The following is a 16492-nucleotide window of genomic DNA, read 5'->3' as shown; positions in this document are numbered from 1 at the left end:
TCGTAGACTGCTGCTGCGCAAGCGCAATAATGCTGTGTGAGCAACCCTACACGGTGCCGTCGCAACATATTTTCCGCTGCTGCAGCTCGGCATCACTGTCATTTGGCAGCTTGCGGGGTAAAAAGTAAAGCCGGCTCCGAGGGCCGCTCTTCTTCGGTTCCTCCACAAAGACCAACAATGACATCCCGCTCCCGAAGGAATCGATCATATACGTAACCGTCCAACACTTTCTACTCTTTCAGTAATTACCTCTTTTCCTCATAAATAAACCAATTCGATCAAGATTTATCCCCTTTTCCGTGTAAAAAGTTGTGTTGCAGCTTTACAGCTACAGCCCATGCTCCTGTACACCTCCTGCATAGTTGTAGTCCAAGGTACTTGGAGGCTGCCTTATTAGCCCCACCCGAACTGCTCGTCTAGATTGGGAAAAGGACACCACAGCACTACAACTCTCGAGAGCTCCCACGCACGTCCCGCCACCACTCCCAACGCCGCAGCCCTTCAACCGCCTTGCGTCGCTGCCTTCGCATTCGGCGTTGACACCTCTCCTCTTCTCCCCGCCCGCAGCGATTGCACTCGGTCGCAGACCTGTTTTCTGTTCTTTCTTCCTTTCAAGCTGTTCTCTTACTCTTGCACGGTCACTTGACGGAACACCGCGAACCCTCTCGCCACCGCCTTCTCTCCCTCGACTACACCGAGAAGGGCCAGCTCCCCCAAAGACCGCCTCCCACCCACCATGTCTGCCCCTGCAGGCGACGGCTATGGCCAATTTCAAGGTCAGCCGCATGATGAGCAGCCTGGCGCTCCTCCGTTCGATGCTGCCGCCGCCGCCGCCGCGCCGAAGAAGAAGAAGCGTGGATACGCCGCTGGCGCCTTTGACGTCGCTACCGGCGCCAATGCTGGCGTTGGCGGTCCTATGCAGCCCGGCGCGCCGCCTGCATCTCAGTATGGAGGCTACCCACAAACAGACATGCAGCAGCAGCAGCAGCAGCAGCAGCAAACCCAACAGGCTACAGCCGGATACCAGTACGGCCAAGCATACGGCGCGCCACAGCCCGCTGCTTCTCAGCAGGGCTATGGCGGCTATCCTGCTCCCGACCAGGCCGCTCAAGTCGGCGGGCAAGACGTCGCTGGTATCACACAGGGTGTCGCCGGAATGAACATGGGAGCCCAGCAACCTGGTGCCATGCCAATGGCTCAACCTCGCCAAGCTGCCCTCAATCAGCTCTATCCGTCGGACCTGTTGAGCCAGCCTTTCAATGTCGCCGAGGTCGATCTGGCACCCCCGCCGATCAACTTGCCTCCCAACGTAAGATCTCACTTCGCTATTCTTACGCATTGGATTTCTAACCATGGTTGCCAAGCAGTCTAGCGTTACTCGCTCCGAGACAGCCAATTGCCCCCCCAAATACATTCGATCGACTCTTAATGCAGTTCCAACGACCAGCTCGTTGTTGAAGAAATCAAAGCTGCCGCTTTCCCTCGTCATCCAGCCGTATGGCTCTCTTCATGACGACGAAGACAACGTGCCGGTCGTTCAGGACCAGGTCATTTCGCGCTGCCGCCGGTGCAGGACATATATCAACCCCTACGTCACATTCATGGATCACGGTCACCGATGGCGCTGCAACATGTGTAACCTGACCAATGATGTCCCTCAGGCTTTCGATTGGGATTCTGCCGCCCAAAAGACCGTTGACAGATGGCAGCGACCTGAGCTGAACCATGCCGTTGTGGAATTCGTCGCGCCTCAAGAATACATGGTCCGACCTCCCCAGCCACTGGTCTACTTGTTCCTCTTCGATGTCAGCTATGCTGCCATCTCGAGCGGTCTGCTCGCGACCAGCGCCCGGACGATCCTCGACAGCCTTAACCGCATCCCCAACGCCGACAGACGCACCCGCATTGGTTTCATGGCCGTCGACTCGAGCCTTCACTACTTCTCTATCCCGAAGGACGAGGACGAGAATGCCGAGACCAACATGCTGGTTGTCAGCGACCTGGAGGAGCCATTTCTCCCTGTTCCCCATGACTTGCTGGTGCCTCTATCTGAGTCGCGTCAGAGCGTCGAGAAGTTTCTCCAGAAGCTACCTGAAATGTTCCAGAACAACCAAAGCAACGGCTCCTGCATGGGGCCTGCCCTGCGCGCCGGCCATAAGCTCATCTCTTCGCTCGGTGGCAAAATTGTCGTTCTGACTGCTTCGCTACCCAACGTCGGCGCCGGCAAGCTCGAGATGCGGGAAGACAAGAAAGTCCTCGGCACGTCCAAGGAGGGCGCGCTGCTACAGACAGGTAACAGCTTCTACAAGAGCTTTGCTGTAGAGTGCTCCAAGAACCAGGTCTCTGTTGACATGTTTCTGTTCTCTTCCCAATACCAAGACGTTGCCTCGCTCAGCAACTTGCCCAGGTACACTGGTGGCCAGACCTGGTTCTATCCTGGTTGGCACGCTTCCCGGCCCGAAGATGCGCTGAAGTTTGCTTCCGAATTCAGCGACTACCTTTCCTCCGAGATTGGACTGGAGGCTGTTCTTCGCGTACGTGCCACAACTGGCCTGCGCATGAACACGTTCTACGGCAACTTCTTCAACAGAAGCTCCGATCTCTGCTCTTTTCCTGCCTTCCCTCGCGATCAGTGCTATGTTGTTGAAGTGGCCATTGACGAGAATCTGACCAAGAACGTGATTTGCTTTCAGGCCGCCATTCTTCATACAACTTGCAACGGCGAGCGTCGCATCCGCGTGATGACTGTTGCGTTGCCCACCACCACGAACCTGTCCGATGTCTACGCCTCGGCGGACCAATGCGCCATCACTGCCTACTTTACCCATAAGGCGGTCGAGAGAGTCCTCAGCAGCGGCCTGGACGCTGCCCGCGACGCAATACAAGCCAAGGTGACAGAGCTTCTTCAGACCTTCAGAAAGGAGCTTGCCGGTGGCAGCATGGGTGGTGGTCTTCAGTTTCCTGCCAATCTACGTGGCTTACCCATACTTTTCCTTGGCCTGATGAAAAACGTCGGTCTTCGTAAATCGGCGCAGATCCCCACAGATATCCGATCTGCGGCGCTCTGTCTGCTCTCCACACTTCCTGTCCCTCTTCTGATGCGCTACATCTATCCCCGCATGTATTCACTGCACGACATGCCCGACACTGCTGGCCTCACTGATGGCGAAACCGGGCAGATTGTGCTACCACCCCCACAGAATCTCAGCTCTGAGAGACTGGCCCCTCACGGCCTGTATCTGATTGATGACGGACAGACACAATTCTTGTGGCTTGGCCGCGACGCCGTTCCCCAGCTTGTCGTTGATGTCTTTGGCGTCGATGACCGCACGAATGTCCATGTCGGAAAGGGCCGTGTACCCGAACTGGACGGAGATTTCAACGAGAGAGTGCGTGCCGTTATCCAGAAGAGCAGAGACCACCGCGCCCTGGGTGTTGGAAGCATCACGGTTCCTCACCTTTACGTTGTGCGTGAGGATGGTGAGCCTAGTCTGAAGCTGTGGGCTCAGACGCTATTGGTAGAGGACCGCGCGGACCAGAGTGTCAGTGCTGCCCAGTGGCTGGGCATCTTACGGGAGAAGGTATGTCAGCATGTGTGAGGCACGGTGTCTATTACGATCTTCTAGCTGACGATTCCACTCTCTAGGTTGTGCAGTAATTCGATTGACCGGTGTGATGGGTAGCCATCTCAATCCAAGGAAAAGTTTTGCGGCAAGAGGTGTGATTGTAGACTTGAGACGGCATGATCAACGAAGGGGGTAGCAAGAGGCGCACGGTAACTTTTGGCTGAGGATGGACGAGATTCTGAAAACAAGTCTATATTAGATCAATTCAAACCACTTTTATCAGCTCGTATAGTGAAAGCCAAGTATGGTACGTAGATGGAACAATGGCAAGCAATGCTATTGTTCTTGGCGCTCTTGAGAGACGACGGGCTTCTAAAATTAGAGGTTGTGGCCCTCATAGGCCTCTCCACAAACGCACGGTAGATGGAGAGTGAAGTGGCAGCAGTTTTCTCTCTGCGTATTGAGAGCATTATTCTTCCTGCCAACCAGGACACAAGCGACGGTATGATCTTGACACCACGGGGCGTGGTATATTAAGCACTGGCGTCGCAGCCAATGGACGCTCGGATTACGCGCCGAGCTAAAATTAGTGCTGCCCGAAAGGTGGAGCCCTCGCAAGATGCGACCTGAACTTGGGAAGCCGGAGAGCGATCACGCGGCTCGCGATCAACTAAATTGCCAAGCTGGATAGCACGATAGATTGACGGATTCCATGATTTGCAAGTTTGTCCCGGTATCATAGAGGCAAAAGCCGGCATTAGTAGGACGAGCAGCAACAGTGTAATATTGGTTTCATAAAACTTCTCTTTTCTCTCTTGAAGTGTAAGACCCAGAACCGGTGTGGTGAAACGTGCACCTATGGAGCTACGTCTCTGTAACGCGCGATGTGGGCAGCCTTGCCGCCTTGGGCTCAGAAGAGGGGGGAGGAAACCAAAAGACAGATTGGGCGGAGCAGGAAGAAGGCAGGGATGGGCAGCATCATATTAGGGCATAGTCAGAGGGGGGAGGGTTCCGGAGCAGTGGAAAGACGATTCGGGAAAAAAGGGTGTGCGTTGCGCTAGTTAGTAGATTCGCGGTGAAGGATGCGGATAGTTTCATAAGAAACGAAAGACTGCGCCTTGCCTCCTAGTGAGTAGGTGTCCTTTATCGTGTTTCACGGCGTCTTCCGTCCTTCGAACATGGCAAGAGATCTCTGCAAGCTCTGCAGTGTCTGTCTGTACCAATCAACACGGTGTGTAGTCAAGATCAACAGCCACATTCGCGGCAGTGCCAGGCGTAAGCTCCAGGAGCACGTAGACGAATCTGCGTCGTGTCTCACCATGAGAGACTTTTGGATGAAAGGGGGATCTTGCATGCTGTTTATCCAAGAAGACAACGGTTTTATGCGCTCCGTACCTTGCCAAGCTTGCGATGCCCGCCAGCTTGGGAGTATTACCTTTTCAGCACAATGTCCACGAGACATGGCTCCTGGCGTGTATTACAGTCAAAGTACAACTCCGCCACAAGGCCAATGAATGATGAGACGTGGTTGTGTAGGTAGTAGCCGCTGGCGGGAGGGAAGAGGCACTGGCCCAGCAAGTGGGGAGACATTATGTGTTGTGATACAAGCTTGCGCCCTCATTCATCTCTGAAGCTCCTGGTCTGACTGGTTGGCTTCTGCAAAACTGCGTTGGATGGCTGTGAGCTCTCGCCTCCAATCTCCTTCTTCTCCAGTCCACCAGTTCTCAGAAGCACACTCGTTTAGTACGACGGACACAATAGCCGATAGCCGGCCGTTGAATAGCTTTCCTTCTTCTACTTCAGCTGCGAGCGACGGGCCAGGTCCAGCCAGGATCACGCCTCCCTGCGCGCGGAGCCATAGCCGGATCAAAACTATTCCTCGTTGTTGTTCCTCTTTGTTCCCTTTTTTGCTCTGCGCTTGTGATTGTGCCGTGCCAGCCGCTTACCCATACTTGTCGCGCTCGATTATGCATGACGCCTGACCCGGTGCCTGGCGTGTACCTGGCCGTGTCCCTCTCTACCAGTTATTTACGCAAGCATTGCATCAAGCGGGCGTGCTATTACTTAAAGTCCGGTCTCAAACAGGGACCCCGCGTTTCGAGCACCGAATAGTAAGCCTTCGGCGCTGGAGCTTGTACCTGGCTTGTCACCGATCCAGCCCACCAAAGCTGAGCAGACTTCCACCACCCGTACTTGAACCCTCCACACCACATTGGGTGCTAGGCCAAGCTCGGGAGCACCACTGCCATACCAAACAGTGTGGCTGGCACCAACTGAAAGGGGGCCTTTCTGTGTCAAGCTGACCCAGCAAAAAGCGCTGGAGAGCGGGACGGCCCTGTCTAGTTAGTCTTAAGTGGGCTGTCCCATCCACACAACGATTCAGGTCATGTTGCTGTGCCTGGGTCCATGCTCGCTCCTCGCCCCGATATGCCTGGCCACTTTCTAAGATGCGAGGAGGGGCTCGGGCTAACTAGTGCCTGAGCAGACGTACAAAACGAACACCGACGCCCACTCGTCTTTGTCTTTTCCTTTCTGTCTTTCGCTGCCTGTTTCTTCATTGCTTCTACTTGCCGCCGCCGCTAAACCGCTACCTTCCGACAACTAATCCCAGCGGGTGGAGCAGGATACGCCGTGACGCTCCGGTAAACAATACTTGTGCACGAAGCGCAAACCAAAAAGAGAAAAGGTTCAAAGCTTTAGAATATCTTGCTCTTTAACGCTCCGAAGTCAGACATCACCCGTCAGCAATCCTGCACATACCCGGAACGACCTACGAAGGCAACGTCCGGGACTTTGTTCGTGTCGGGCGATAACGTTGAGGCTAATAAAGCAAGCACCCGTCCCTCCACAACACGAGGCCCGAGCGGGGAACTTTTGACCCATACATCAATGAAATAAACCCCTCCACAGCGCTCGCCTTCTCTCATCGACGGCTACTCGAGTGTGTGTTCTGGCGCTTGCATCTTTTCAACAACTGGCAGGCATTTCTAAGCCTTGAAACTCTCTCGGGTCTTCGTTTTGATCCATCGCCTGCCCAAAAACTCGAGTCCAGTCCTCGAAGGGCAGAAACTGTCATATTTTCGCTGGCCGCGTCCTAAACGACCGCGCTACCCCGCCATCCACCATGTCCCGCGCGAACCCTCCCAATAACGCATCGGCGTCGCGCAAGATTTCCTTCAACGTCAGCGAGCAGTATGATATTCAGGATGTTGTCGGCGAAGGTGCCTACGGTGTTGTCTGGTGAGTGGCGTGCCTGGCCCCCGCGGAGGCCTCTGTTGCTGACAAGGCATCTTGCGTCTAGCTCTGCCATCCACAAGCCATCTGGCCAAAAAGTGGCCATCAAGAAGATCACGCCGTTCGATCATTCCATGTTCTGCCTCCGAACACTTCGCGAAATGAAGCTTCTTCGTTATTTTAATCATGAAAATATCATCTCCATTCTCGATATCCAAAAGCCTAGAGGCTACGACTCGTTCAACGAAGTCTATCTCATTCAAGTGAGCTCTATCAAACACCACCATGCGAGCGTCCCCGAGCCAAGACGGCACCGGCCAATAGAGCTGACACTGATAACGTCTACAGGAACTCATGGAGACCGATATGCACCGCGTCATTCGCACCCAGGACCTTTCGGACGACCATTGCCAATATTTCATCTACCAGACCCTACGAGCACTCAAGGCCATGCATTCTGCCAATGTGCTGCACAGAGACCTCAAGCCCTCCAACCTGCTCTTGAACGCCAATTGCGATCTCAAGGTCTGCGATTTCGGTCTCGCCAGATCTGCCGCTTCGCAGGAAGATAATTCTGGTTTCATGACCGAATACGTTGCAACTCGCTGGTATCGCGCGCCGGAAATCATGTTAACATTCAAGGAGTACACCAAGGCCATCGACGTTTGGTCCGTCGGCTGCATCCTGGCTGAGATGCTAAGCGGAAAGCCTCTGTTCCCTGGCAAGGATTGTATGTTGCTACTTTTGCTCGTGACTTTTCTCGCAAATACTGACTGTTTGTAGATCACCACCAGCTGACTTTGATTCTCGACGTTCTCGGCACTCCGACCATGGAAGACTACTACGGTATCAAGTCTCGTCGTGCACGCGAGTACATTCGCTCTCTACCCTTCAAGAAGAAGGTCCCCTTCCGCACACTTTTCCCCAAGACTTCGGACCTGGCTCTTGATCTCTTGGAGAAACTTCTCGCCTTTAACCCTGTGAAGCGCATTACGGTTGAGGAGGCTCTCAAGCACCCTTACCTCGAACCGTACCACGACCCCGAGGACGAGCCAACAGCCCCTCCTATCCCCGAGGAGTTCTTTGACTTTGACAAGCACAAGGACAGTTTGAGCAAAGAGGAGCTGAAGCAGCTCATTTACCAAGAGATCATGCGGTAAATTATGGCTGTTGCTAGGATACCCGTTTTGCAGCAACTGCATCTGCTGGGAGCTGAGAAGAGCTAGGCTCATCAGGCTGGACCTTGAGCTGCTGGAGAAGTGCAACCTATTCTTGCCAATTTGAAGCACTGGACGTCAATAAAATACACATGTCACTAGTTATCAGGTGGAAGAAGTAAGAAAGCGGGTATACACCAATTTGGATGATTACAGAGTGCCATCCGCGAGCATAATGAGAAGGCATGATGGACTTTGTCCATTTTTAGTTTAAGCATTTGGTTCCGGCTTCGCTTTTTAGTCGGGGCTCTCTCCTTTTTTCATTCATAATTATTTTGAAAGGCAAATGCCCCAGTTCATCTTTCCTGACGCAACTTATGCCTCCTCGCGCTGCCATGGCATCCGTGGAGGGGCAAATCTACACTGCAAACCCCGCCGAGATCAAGCCATGTGAGCCCCACATTGGCGACAACTGTCCCTGACTTGCTTCGACTGTGCTAACAAAAGGAGACCGAATTCTTGTTCTTGCCAACGCTTTTCGGCAGTTTTTCTTATTTGCTGAGACTGGTGAGGATCGCGGGCGAGCCTCTCCGCAAGTCCCGTTCAAGACGGCCGCTCACTACTCACGATCCGGCAGACTAGAGCACGCACCGCATCAACGTCATTGCCAGAGTCCGTCTGACCTCCACAACATCGAGCGAGATCAAGACAACACATATGACACAGCCTCCACTTATACACATATACACACATATATTCGGCATACAATATGTTTGGCCTAATGCGACGGTTCTCTAGTGAAGACACTGATGTCAACCAGAGCCAGGAGGGCCACGGCCTCCACCCTCACAAAGACGGCGTCCGCGACGTCTTCAACCCGCCGCGCTACACAGCCAGCCCGTTCCGCCCACCGCCGCTCGACCCCATCATCCTCCACGGCTACAAAGACAACACAGCCCCCGACTCTCGGCTGCTAACCCATGCCGTCGCCGAGGAGATCCGCAACATGGTGCCCGAGCGCCTGCGCATCGTTGAGGACTGGAACCTCGTCTACAGCCTAGAGCAGGACGGGTCAAGCCTGAGTACCTTGTATCAGAAATGCAGAGCTTACGAGGGGAGGCGTGTAGGCTTTGTCCTGGTCGTACAGGACCAAGAAGGCGGCGTATGTTTTTTTCCCCTAATTTCTCTCTTTTTTCCTTTGACTCTATAGCTGGAAGTTGAAGACGGAAGCTAACTTTAGCTGCCTACAAAGACCTTTGGCGCATATCTCTCCGAATACCCGCATCCAGCGCCTTCGTATTTTGGCAATGGGGAGTGCTTCCTGTGGCGCGCGTCAACCCTTGCGTCGCTGCCTCCTCCGCCGTCGGCCGACACGACCAACCTGACGCGCAGCACGACGCTAGCAGCAGGGCCGCGCCACGACGGCACCTCGACACCCAGCTCCCTCGAATCGATACGCTTCAAAGCCTTCCCTTACAGCGGCCTTAACGATTTCTATATTCACTGCGAGACCGGCTATCTGAGCGTCGGCTCCGGTGGGGGCCACTATGGCCTCTGGCTGGACGACTCACTCGATGTCGGCCACAGCTCCATGTGCGAGACGTTTGGCAATGAGCCTCTGAGCGACGTCGGGCACAAGTTTAGCGTCGTGGGCGTGGAGCTCTGGGTTCTAGGCGCGTAGAGAAGAGGTCACGGTCATTTGTGTGGGACATGTTCTTGGCATCTATTCGGTGTTTGATGGCGTTTTAATCTGAAGAAAGAGAACTACCATATACTTTTACATGTTGGAAGATACAGACTGCGGCTATGAACATCACAATGTTTGGTTAAGTCGAGCATGAGAAACCTTCTCACTCCAATCTCTATTCGGGTTGTTCAGAATACGAAGGGCAAGCAAAATATACACAGTGTTACATTATCTTGAGCTTTCATTGTAATGCTATTCGTGCTTCGAATTCCGCTATACCCTCCAACACCCCCTCTGGGCTCGGTTTGGCTGCGCATACGTCAGGGTAAAAGCCAAATGTATCAATTAGAAAGTCTCTCGTCGTAGGTCCAATGGTAGCAATGCATGTATTTCCATCTCTCGCGCCAGGAACATACTTGCCCGCGTGGTCCAGCATCCCTAACTCGTACAGCATGCTTTCGCAGCCCGTTGGCGAGAAGACGACCACCCACCGCGACGGCAGCGCTGAGGGCTCGCGTACTATGGCATCCGAGGCTATGAGCTCCCTGCTTAAGTCAGCAGCGAACGACTCCATGACGCCCGTGCCATACACCACCCTCTCCGTCACTTTGATGCGGCGGGCAGGCGCAAGCGATGGATCCATCAGCGTCCGCGGAATGATGTCGCGGCGCTGCTCACCGACGAGGAACAGTAAAGGGGGCTTCGTAGATCGGTCACTGTGCCGTGTGCCGTAGTGATCGAGTATGTAGTGCGCGAGCGCCTCACCATTGCCCGTGTGCTCCCCGGAGACTTGCAGCGTCGGGGTCTGAGTGACGGCGCTCAGCGCGCGCGTCGTGGCCGGCCCCACGCTGTATATGGGAACGTCTTCGAGGTTAGGCCATGAAGGTGCCTCCTGTGCGGGCTTTTCTGTGTTCACGACGTGGGCGAAGGCCTCGACCGCGCGCTGTGACGTGAAGATAAGGCCGCCGTACGAGGCGTCGGGGCGGCTGCCGATTCTTTGGTCGCGCAGTAGGCCGCGCAACGTATCCAATCCGGCCTCATCGAATTTGTGACGCAGAACCGGGACGAATATGGGTGCGAGCCTTCGCCCCTGAGGCAGCTGAGCAGCAGTGAGCTTGTCATGGTATGAGTCGCCTGGTGTTGACTGAGTCTTGAGGAGAAGCACGGGGACGGGCGGCTGTTCATCTCCCGGCAAGCATTCCATTGTCACAGGGATTCTGATACTTTTGCGCGACAGTGTGACTAGTTTGAACCTGTATGGTGCGAATTGAAGCTTGATCCAAAATCCTTGAGAGACGCAATTACCATCAGCAGCATTGAGGTCGGGATATAGGCGAAGGCCTGTGGGTCTAGACATGAACGGCTATGCTGAAGCAGGCGTTCTATCCTCATAAAAATGCTACTTGGAACGACAGGATAGTTGCAAAATAATCTTGGAATTTTTACATGCGGCAAAATCTATCAATTTAAAGTATGCGTGCATCTGTGAAATGATGTAACATTGTGACACCTAGTAGAAGGTATTTGTGCCTTGTGAAGCTAGTGGGGCTTGACTTTTTATCGCCGCCTTGCATTATAAATCTACACCAGGCGGTGATACCATTACCCAGACTTGTAATATCCACAAGTAAAGTCCGATGCCCAACGAATTCTTGCTCTCAGTCGCTGTATAGACATTCCATCACAGGAGACATAAATGGCGGAGGAAGCTAGAGAATATGCTACAGGGGCTGCGCCAGTGGGTGCTGCGCAAGTAACTGAGCAAGCTCAATACCCCAAGGGCGTGGTTCTGGACAAAGATGGCAAGCCGTGAGTAACACCGCTTCCTTTCCAATAGCTCGGCTCGGCTCAAATAACAATAATCCTGCGCATAGATGTCGATCATGTACTTCGGGCGCCGCCTTCTCCGCGTGGGCTGCGCAAGCTAAGCAAAAAGTCAAGAGCGACAAGGCGACTACGGCTACTACAACGATAACGACGGAGCGAACCACCCCCGACCCGCGTGCCGACTGCCCTCCCGATGTCGAAATACTCGGCCGGAGCTCGTGGACACTGCTGCACACCATCGCAGCGACGTACCCGGACACGCCGTCGCGGACGCAGCAGGCTGACATGCTGCGCTTCGTTGACCTCTTCGCCAAGCTGTACCCATGCTGGGTGTGTGCCGACGACTTCCAATCGTATATTGCCCGGCGAGTTCCCCAGGTTGCGAGCCGTGACGACTTTGGCCAGTGGTTGTGCGGCGCACACAACGATGTCAACCGCAAGCTTGGCAAGCAAGAGTTCGACTGCTCCAAGTGGCTGGAGCGGTGGAAGACGGGCCCAAAGGACGGCCGCTGCGATTAATGTTACAAGAGAGAAAGTGATATTCAATGCCAGCATACATGTACATTATGTAATTCGGGATGACTTTTCGGATAGACGGCGTTTTCGCGGGCTCGGCTACTACTTCAAGATGGATAGATTTTTGGCATAGCACAAGCGATCGAACGCGGGAACGGCAATGCAACTCCTCACTTTCTTACGATACTGGCAAATGCTTGCCAAGATAACCCTATAGACCTTTACCTAGTATTACTACTCTGACCGCGGTAATGTCCTTGGCAAATGAAGCAAGAGTCACTTCCGGCCGAGCCGCTTTCAGTGGGGACGCGCGAACTTATTGTGGCGCCTTGCCAGATGGGCAAGACTCGTTGCATCACCATTCTCGGAGCTGTTAGCCGAAGTGGCATTGGAGTGGTCTGTTATTGAGGCCAGAAGCGGGGGCTTTATCTCTCATACATTTGATCCTGTTTCTCCGGATTGAACCACGAAAATCTTCTCTGCATAACAGTGGTTTCGATACGCTCTTGGAGAAGCCATCTAAAACCAACTCGCTCCACTCATAGTGTTGCATTGCATCTCTCGAAGGCACGCTTGAACGTCGTGGTCGCCGTAATTCAACATCCAGCATGACGGACATAAGAGTGCGAAGTCTCAGCACGCCGGTTGACGTCGCGGAATACTTGTTTCGCCGGTTGCATGAAATCGGTGTTCGCTCTGTTCATGGTGTTCCAGGCGACTACAACTTAGTTGCTTTGGATTACCTCCCCAAGGCGGGCTTGAAATGGGTTGGAAGTGTGAATGAACTGAATGCAGGTACGTAACTAGGATATATCTGTACATGGCCTTTAGCAACGCTGATCCTGTGTCTCGCAGCTTATGCCGCTGATGGCTATGCTCGGGTCAATACGATCGGCGCTGTGATCACAACCTTTGGCGTTGGTGAGCTCTCTGCAATAAATGGCCTTGCCGGGGCATATTCCGAACACATACCCGTGGTGCATATTGTTGGATGTCCATCCACCCGCTCTCAGAGCCAGGCTATGCTTCTTCATCATACCCTGGGCAACGGAGACTATAATGTTTTTGCAAACATGAGTTCCAATATATCCTGCAATGTCGCAAAGCTCAATGACCCTCAAGATATTGCTGTTTTAATTGATCATGCTTTACGCGAGTGCTTTGTCCAGTCACGGCCGGTATACATCATGCTGCCAAGCGACATGGTTACTGCCAAGGTTGAGGGTCGGCGACTAGAGGCGCCAATTGATCTCTCCGAACCGATCAACGATCCCGGACAGGAGGCGTATATTGTGGATGTCATTCTCAAAAATTTATACTCTGCAAGGTCTCCGGTGATCCTGGTTGACGCGTGCGCAATCCGCCATCGTGTTGTGGATGAAGTCCACCAGCTGCTCGCCAAAACCAATCTTCCCATCTTCGTCACACCAATGGGTAAGAGTGCAATAAACGAAGATCATCAAAACTACGGCGGTGTTTATGCCGGAGAGGGCTCTAGGCCATATCGTGCGAAGGAAATCGTCGAGTCTTCTGACTTGGTACTATCCATTGGCACACTGCAGGTACAGTATTGATGCACTTCGATGAACCTTTGTTCTTGACTGACGAGTTTCAGAGCGATTTTAATACTGCAGGCTTCTCATTTCGTACATCGAAGCTCAATGTGATTCATTTGCACAGTGATCATTGTATTATTCACTATTCAACATATCCCGGTGCTCGCATGAAGGGCGTTCTTCGTGGGCTCATTGACGCTCTGGACCCCAGTAGACTCTCTGTCACCCAGGTACCAGTCGTCAGAAACGAAGTGAAAGAAAATGATGATGGAACTCCAACTATTTTTCAAGCCTGGTTCTGGCCGCGCATGGGTGAATTCTTCGCCGAGAATGATATCGTCGTTACAGAGACGGGCACAGCAAACTTTGGTATTTGGAGCTCCAAATTCCCAGCCGGGGTTACTGCCCTCAGTCAGGTTCTCTGGGGCAGCATTGGTTGGTCTGTTGGTGCTGCTCAGGGAGCTTGCCTGGCGGCTAAAGACACGGGAGACAAGCGCCGAACCATCTTGTTTGTTGGAGACGGATCATTCCAACTCACCGCTCAGGAGCTGAGCACCATGATCCGACACGGGCTCAAGCCCATCATGTTAGTATTTGTTTCACCGAAAAGCTTCATTTAACTAACAAATTTTCAGCTTCCTCCTCAACAATAATGGTTACACGATTGAAAGGTACATCCATGGCATGGATGCGGAATACAATGATATCAATGGTTGGGATTATACTGCTCTTGTCGATGTCATGGGAGGCTCGAAAACTTCCGCCAAATATGTTGTCAAGACGAAAATCGAACTTGATAATCTCTTGACAGATTCAGCTTTCAACGCCGCTGACTGCCTTCAATTTGTGGAAGTAATTATGCCCAAGGAAGATGCACCATCTGCCTTGATAACAACGGCGGAGGCAAGTGCGAAGACAAATGCGGAACAAAACTAAAAGCTTGGAAATAATTACTTCTATATTGAATTGAGCTGGATTGTGTCTTTGGTTAAAAGGAAAATGTAAATCATCCAAAAAAAACCCTCCCCGTAAATATAGATCACGAAGCTCTATTATACATGGTGAATTGATGACGGTACTGAAGATAGTGGATCCACATCGATTGGTGCGCCTAAGAAAAAAATCTTGAGGATTCCAGCCTCTCTCATCGATGCGCGGGTAACGACAGCACACGAATAGCGTTCCTCAGAAGTGAAGTTCCATTCACTATAACAACATTTAAAATGAGCGAAAGTCAAAATAAACGGAAGCCAGGGCCCTTGGGCGCAGGTCCAGCTCTGAAAAAGAGCAAGGTGAGCGTTACTTGAGCTAGCTATGCAGTTAGATCAGCCAGCTAACAACATATTTCTCTCCTTCTAAGGGAAGCACCGCAGGAAAGTGGAAGACGACACAGCAAAAGGCGAGACTGGCCGGTCGGATTGAGATGGGCAACTCGCTAGATGTCGGCGACGAGGGTATCTGGGTTACATATGCTAGAGGCATGAACACGAGAGCGTTCAAAGAGTTTGCTGAGCTCTGTGATGAGGTAATGCAGTTGCTATTGATTCGCTCAATGCTGTGGATATCCAAACATTCAGAGTGCCAGCTAACACCCATTTTCTTCAGTATGGAGAGAGTATGTATGGTGTCGCGAAGCCATCAAATGAGCACGAGAGCCTCGAGGAGGGAGAGGATGAGTTGGACATCGAGGCCTCTATAGAAAAAGAACTTGCGGCCATGAAAGCACCTCGCGAAAAGTCTGCGAAAAGGGGTCTTTTCAGACCGATCAATGCAGGAATCGAGTGTGTATTCTTCATGAAGACCGTCAAGCCAGTCGAGCCGGATGCGCTGGTCAGAAAGATGTGTGAAGATGCCAAGAAATGTCCCGACCCTCGGGAGCGCAAGTGCAAATATATCAACCGTCTCACACCAGTCTTCAACACAGACAAGGCGACGGATAAGGGCATAGAGAGGGTCGCTCGTCGAGTCTTGTCGCCCTACTTCGAACTCGTTCCCCAGACTGAGGGAGGCACAGTGGATGCGACATCGGAAGATGCTCCAGTTCCAGAAACTAGAAACAGCGCAGGGGTACCTTTTACGGTAAGTATTAAAGGACGCGGTGGATGGCAAGGTTTTGCTAATGCGGGACACGCACACAGTACGCCATTCGACACAATATCCGGAGCCACAACGCCTTCAAGTCGGATGAGGTGATTAAGAAGATCGCTAGTCTTGTTGACACAAAGCACAAAGTCAACCTATCGAACGCGGATAAAGTCGTCCTCGTGGAGATCTTCCAGGTGCGTTCTAGATGCCATCACACTTGCCGCTCGGCAACCCGTTTCCTTATTCAGCGCCGTGTGCAGCATGCGATGCGTTCTATTATCTTATTGCTGATGCTTTCATAGTTATTCTGCAGCGTCTCCGTTGTCGACGGAGAGCAGTGGGAGGAGCTCAAGCGTTATAACATGAACTCGCTTTACGGGATGCTTCCAAAGCAAAAGAGCGGTACGACTCCGGGGGATTCCGCGAAATCGTCCGCAAACAAGGACAACGGTGAGGCTTGAGAAGACACTGTAGTCATTCTTGGTGTGTTGCATTAGGCAGCCGTATTAAACGAATTTTCATCATGTATGCACTGTTTGCTCATGGGTGTGCTGGTGGCCCACCTCGGCAGCAGTAACCTTCATCTCCATCGGCGACCGCGGAAGGAAGATGCATTGCATTATACTTTCAGAGAAGAGAACGAGGGCAAGTGGATGTCTGCGAAGAGAATACGAGAGTACCATGTATCCGAGCTTGGAAGATACAATGCGTAGCAACGCACGATTTTCATCCGCTCGGGGCTTGTTGTGAAGCAGTCGAGTCAACACAAGCAATGAGATATGGCTTCATGGTTGTATTTCCAATTCAAAGATTCACTCCATACATGTATATTTAAATGACCAAGCGTCATTTATTGTTTAAGCA

At 52.6% G+C, this 16492-nt stretch overlaps 7 protein-coding genes across 7 annotated transcripts; 6 read left to right on the top strand and 1 right to left on the bottom strand.

Moving 5' to 3' along the window:
* Positions 1–736: 736 nt before the first annotated feature.
* On the top strand, positions 737–3658 carry V2A60_007953 (COPII subunit SEC24; the record flags this gene model as incomplete). The annotated part of the gene is made up of 3 exons (XM_083259233.1): positions 737–1309; positions 1368–3581; positions 3647–3658. The coding sequence occupies 3 exons, from the start codon at positions 737–739 to the stop codon at positions 3656–3658; spliced, it is 2799 nt and encodes a 932-aa protein (XP_083115359.1).
* Positions 3659–6690: 3032 nt separating this feature from the next.
* V2A60_007952 (mitogen activated protein kinase) lies at positions 6691–7960 on the top strand (the record flags this gene model as incomplete). The annotated part of the gene is made up of 4 exons (XM_083259232.1): positions 6691–6806; positions 6868–7063; positions 7149–7530; positions 7584–7960. The coding sequence occupies 4 exons, from the start codon at positions 6691–6693 to the stop codon at positions 7958–7960; spliced, it is 1071 nt and encodes a 356-aa protein (XP_083115358.1).
* Positions 7961–8726: 766 nt separating this feature from the next.
* V2A60_007951 (oxidative stress response protein Oxr1) lies at positions 8727–9638 on the top strand (the record flags this gene model as incomplete). Its single annotated transcript, XM_083259231.1, has 2 exons — positions 8727–9119; positions 9210–9638. 2 exons carry the CDS (start codon positions 8727–8729, stop codon positions 9636–9638), a joined length of 822 nt encoding a protein of 273 aa, XP_083115357.1.
* Positions 9639–9885: 247 nt separating this feature from the next.
* On the bottom strand, positions 9886–10848 carry V2A60_007950 (uroporphyrinogen-III synthase HEM4; the record flags this gene model as incomplete). The annotated part of the gene is made up of 1 exon (XM_083259230.1): positions 9886–10848. One exon carries the CDS (start codon positions 10846–10848, stop codon positions 9886–9888), a length of 963 nt encoding a protein of 320 aa, XP_083115356.1.
* Positions 10849–11340: 492 nt separating this feature from the next.
* Positions 11341–11990, top strand: V2A60_007949 (flavin-linked sulfhydryl oxidase; the record flags this gene model as incomplete). Its single annotated transcript, XM_083259229.1, has 2 exons — positions 11341–11453; positions 11519–11990. The coding sequence occupies 2 exons, from the start codon at positions 11341–11343 to the stop codon at positions 11988–11990; spliced, it is 585 nt and encodes a 194-aa protein (XP_083115355.1).
* Positions 11991–12595: 605 nt separating this feature from the next.
* Positions 12596–14479, top strand: V2A60_007948 (thiamine diphosphate-binding protein; the record flags this gene model as incomplete). Its single annotated transcript, XM_083259228.1, has 4 exons — positions 12596–12782; positions 12843–13549; positions 13603–14129; positions 14179–14479. The coding sequence occupies 4 exons, from the start codon at positions 12596–12598 to the stop codon at positions 14477–14479; spliced, it is 1722 nt and encodes a 573-aa protein (XP_083115354.1).
* Positions 14480–14766: 287 nt separating this feature from the next.
* Positions 14767–16089, top strand: V2A60_007947 (putative tRNA acetyltransferase; the record flags this gene model as incomplete). The annotated part of the gene is made up of 5 exons (XM_083259227.1): positions 14767–14835; positions 14904–15068; positions 15149–15622; positions 15682–15822; positions 15931–16089. 5 exons carry the CDS (start codon positions 14767–14769, stop codon positions 16087–16089), a joined length of 1008 nt encoding a protein of 335 aa, XP_083115353.1.
* Positions 16090–16492: the final 403 nt, after the last annotated feature.

This window comes from Cordyceps javanica, chromosome 5 (genome assembly GCF_051103115.1).
Source record: "Cordyceps javanica chromosome 5, complete sequence".
In the NCBI taxonomy this organism is placed as follows: domain Eukaryota; kingdom Fungi; phylum Ascomycota; class Sordariomycetes; order Hypocreales; family Cordycipitaceae; genus Cordyceps; species Cordyceps javanica.
The sequence above is the reverse complement of the archived record's forward strand: the minus strand, read 5'-3'. Positions and strand labels throughout refer to the sequence as shown.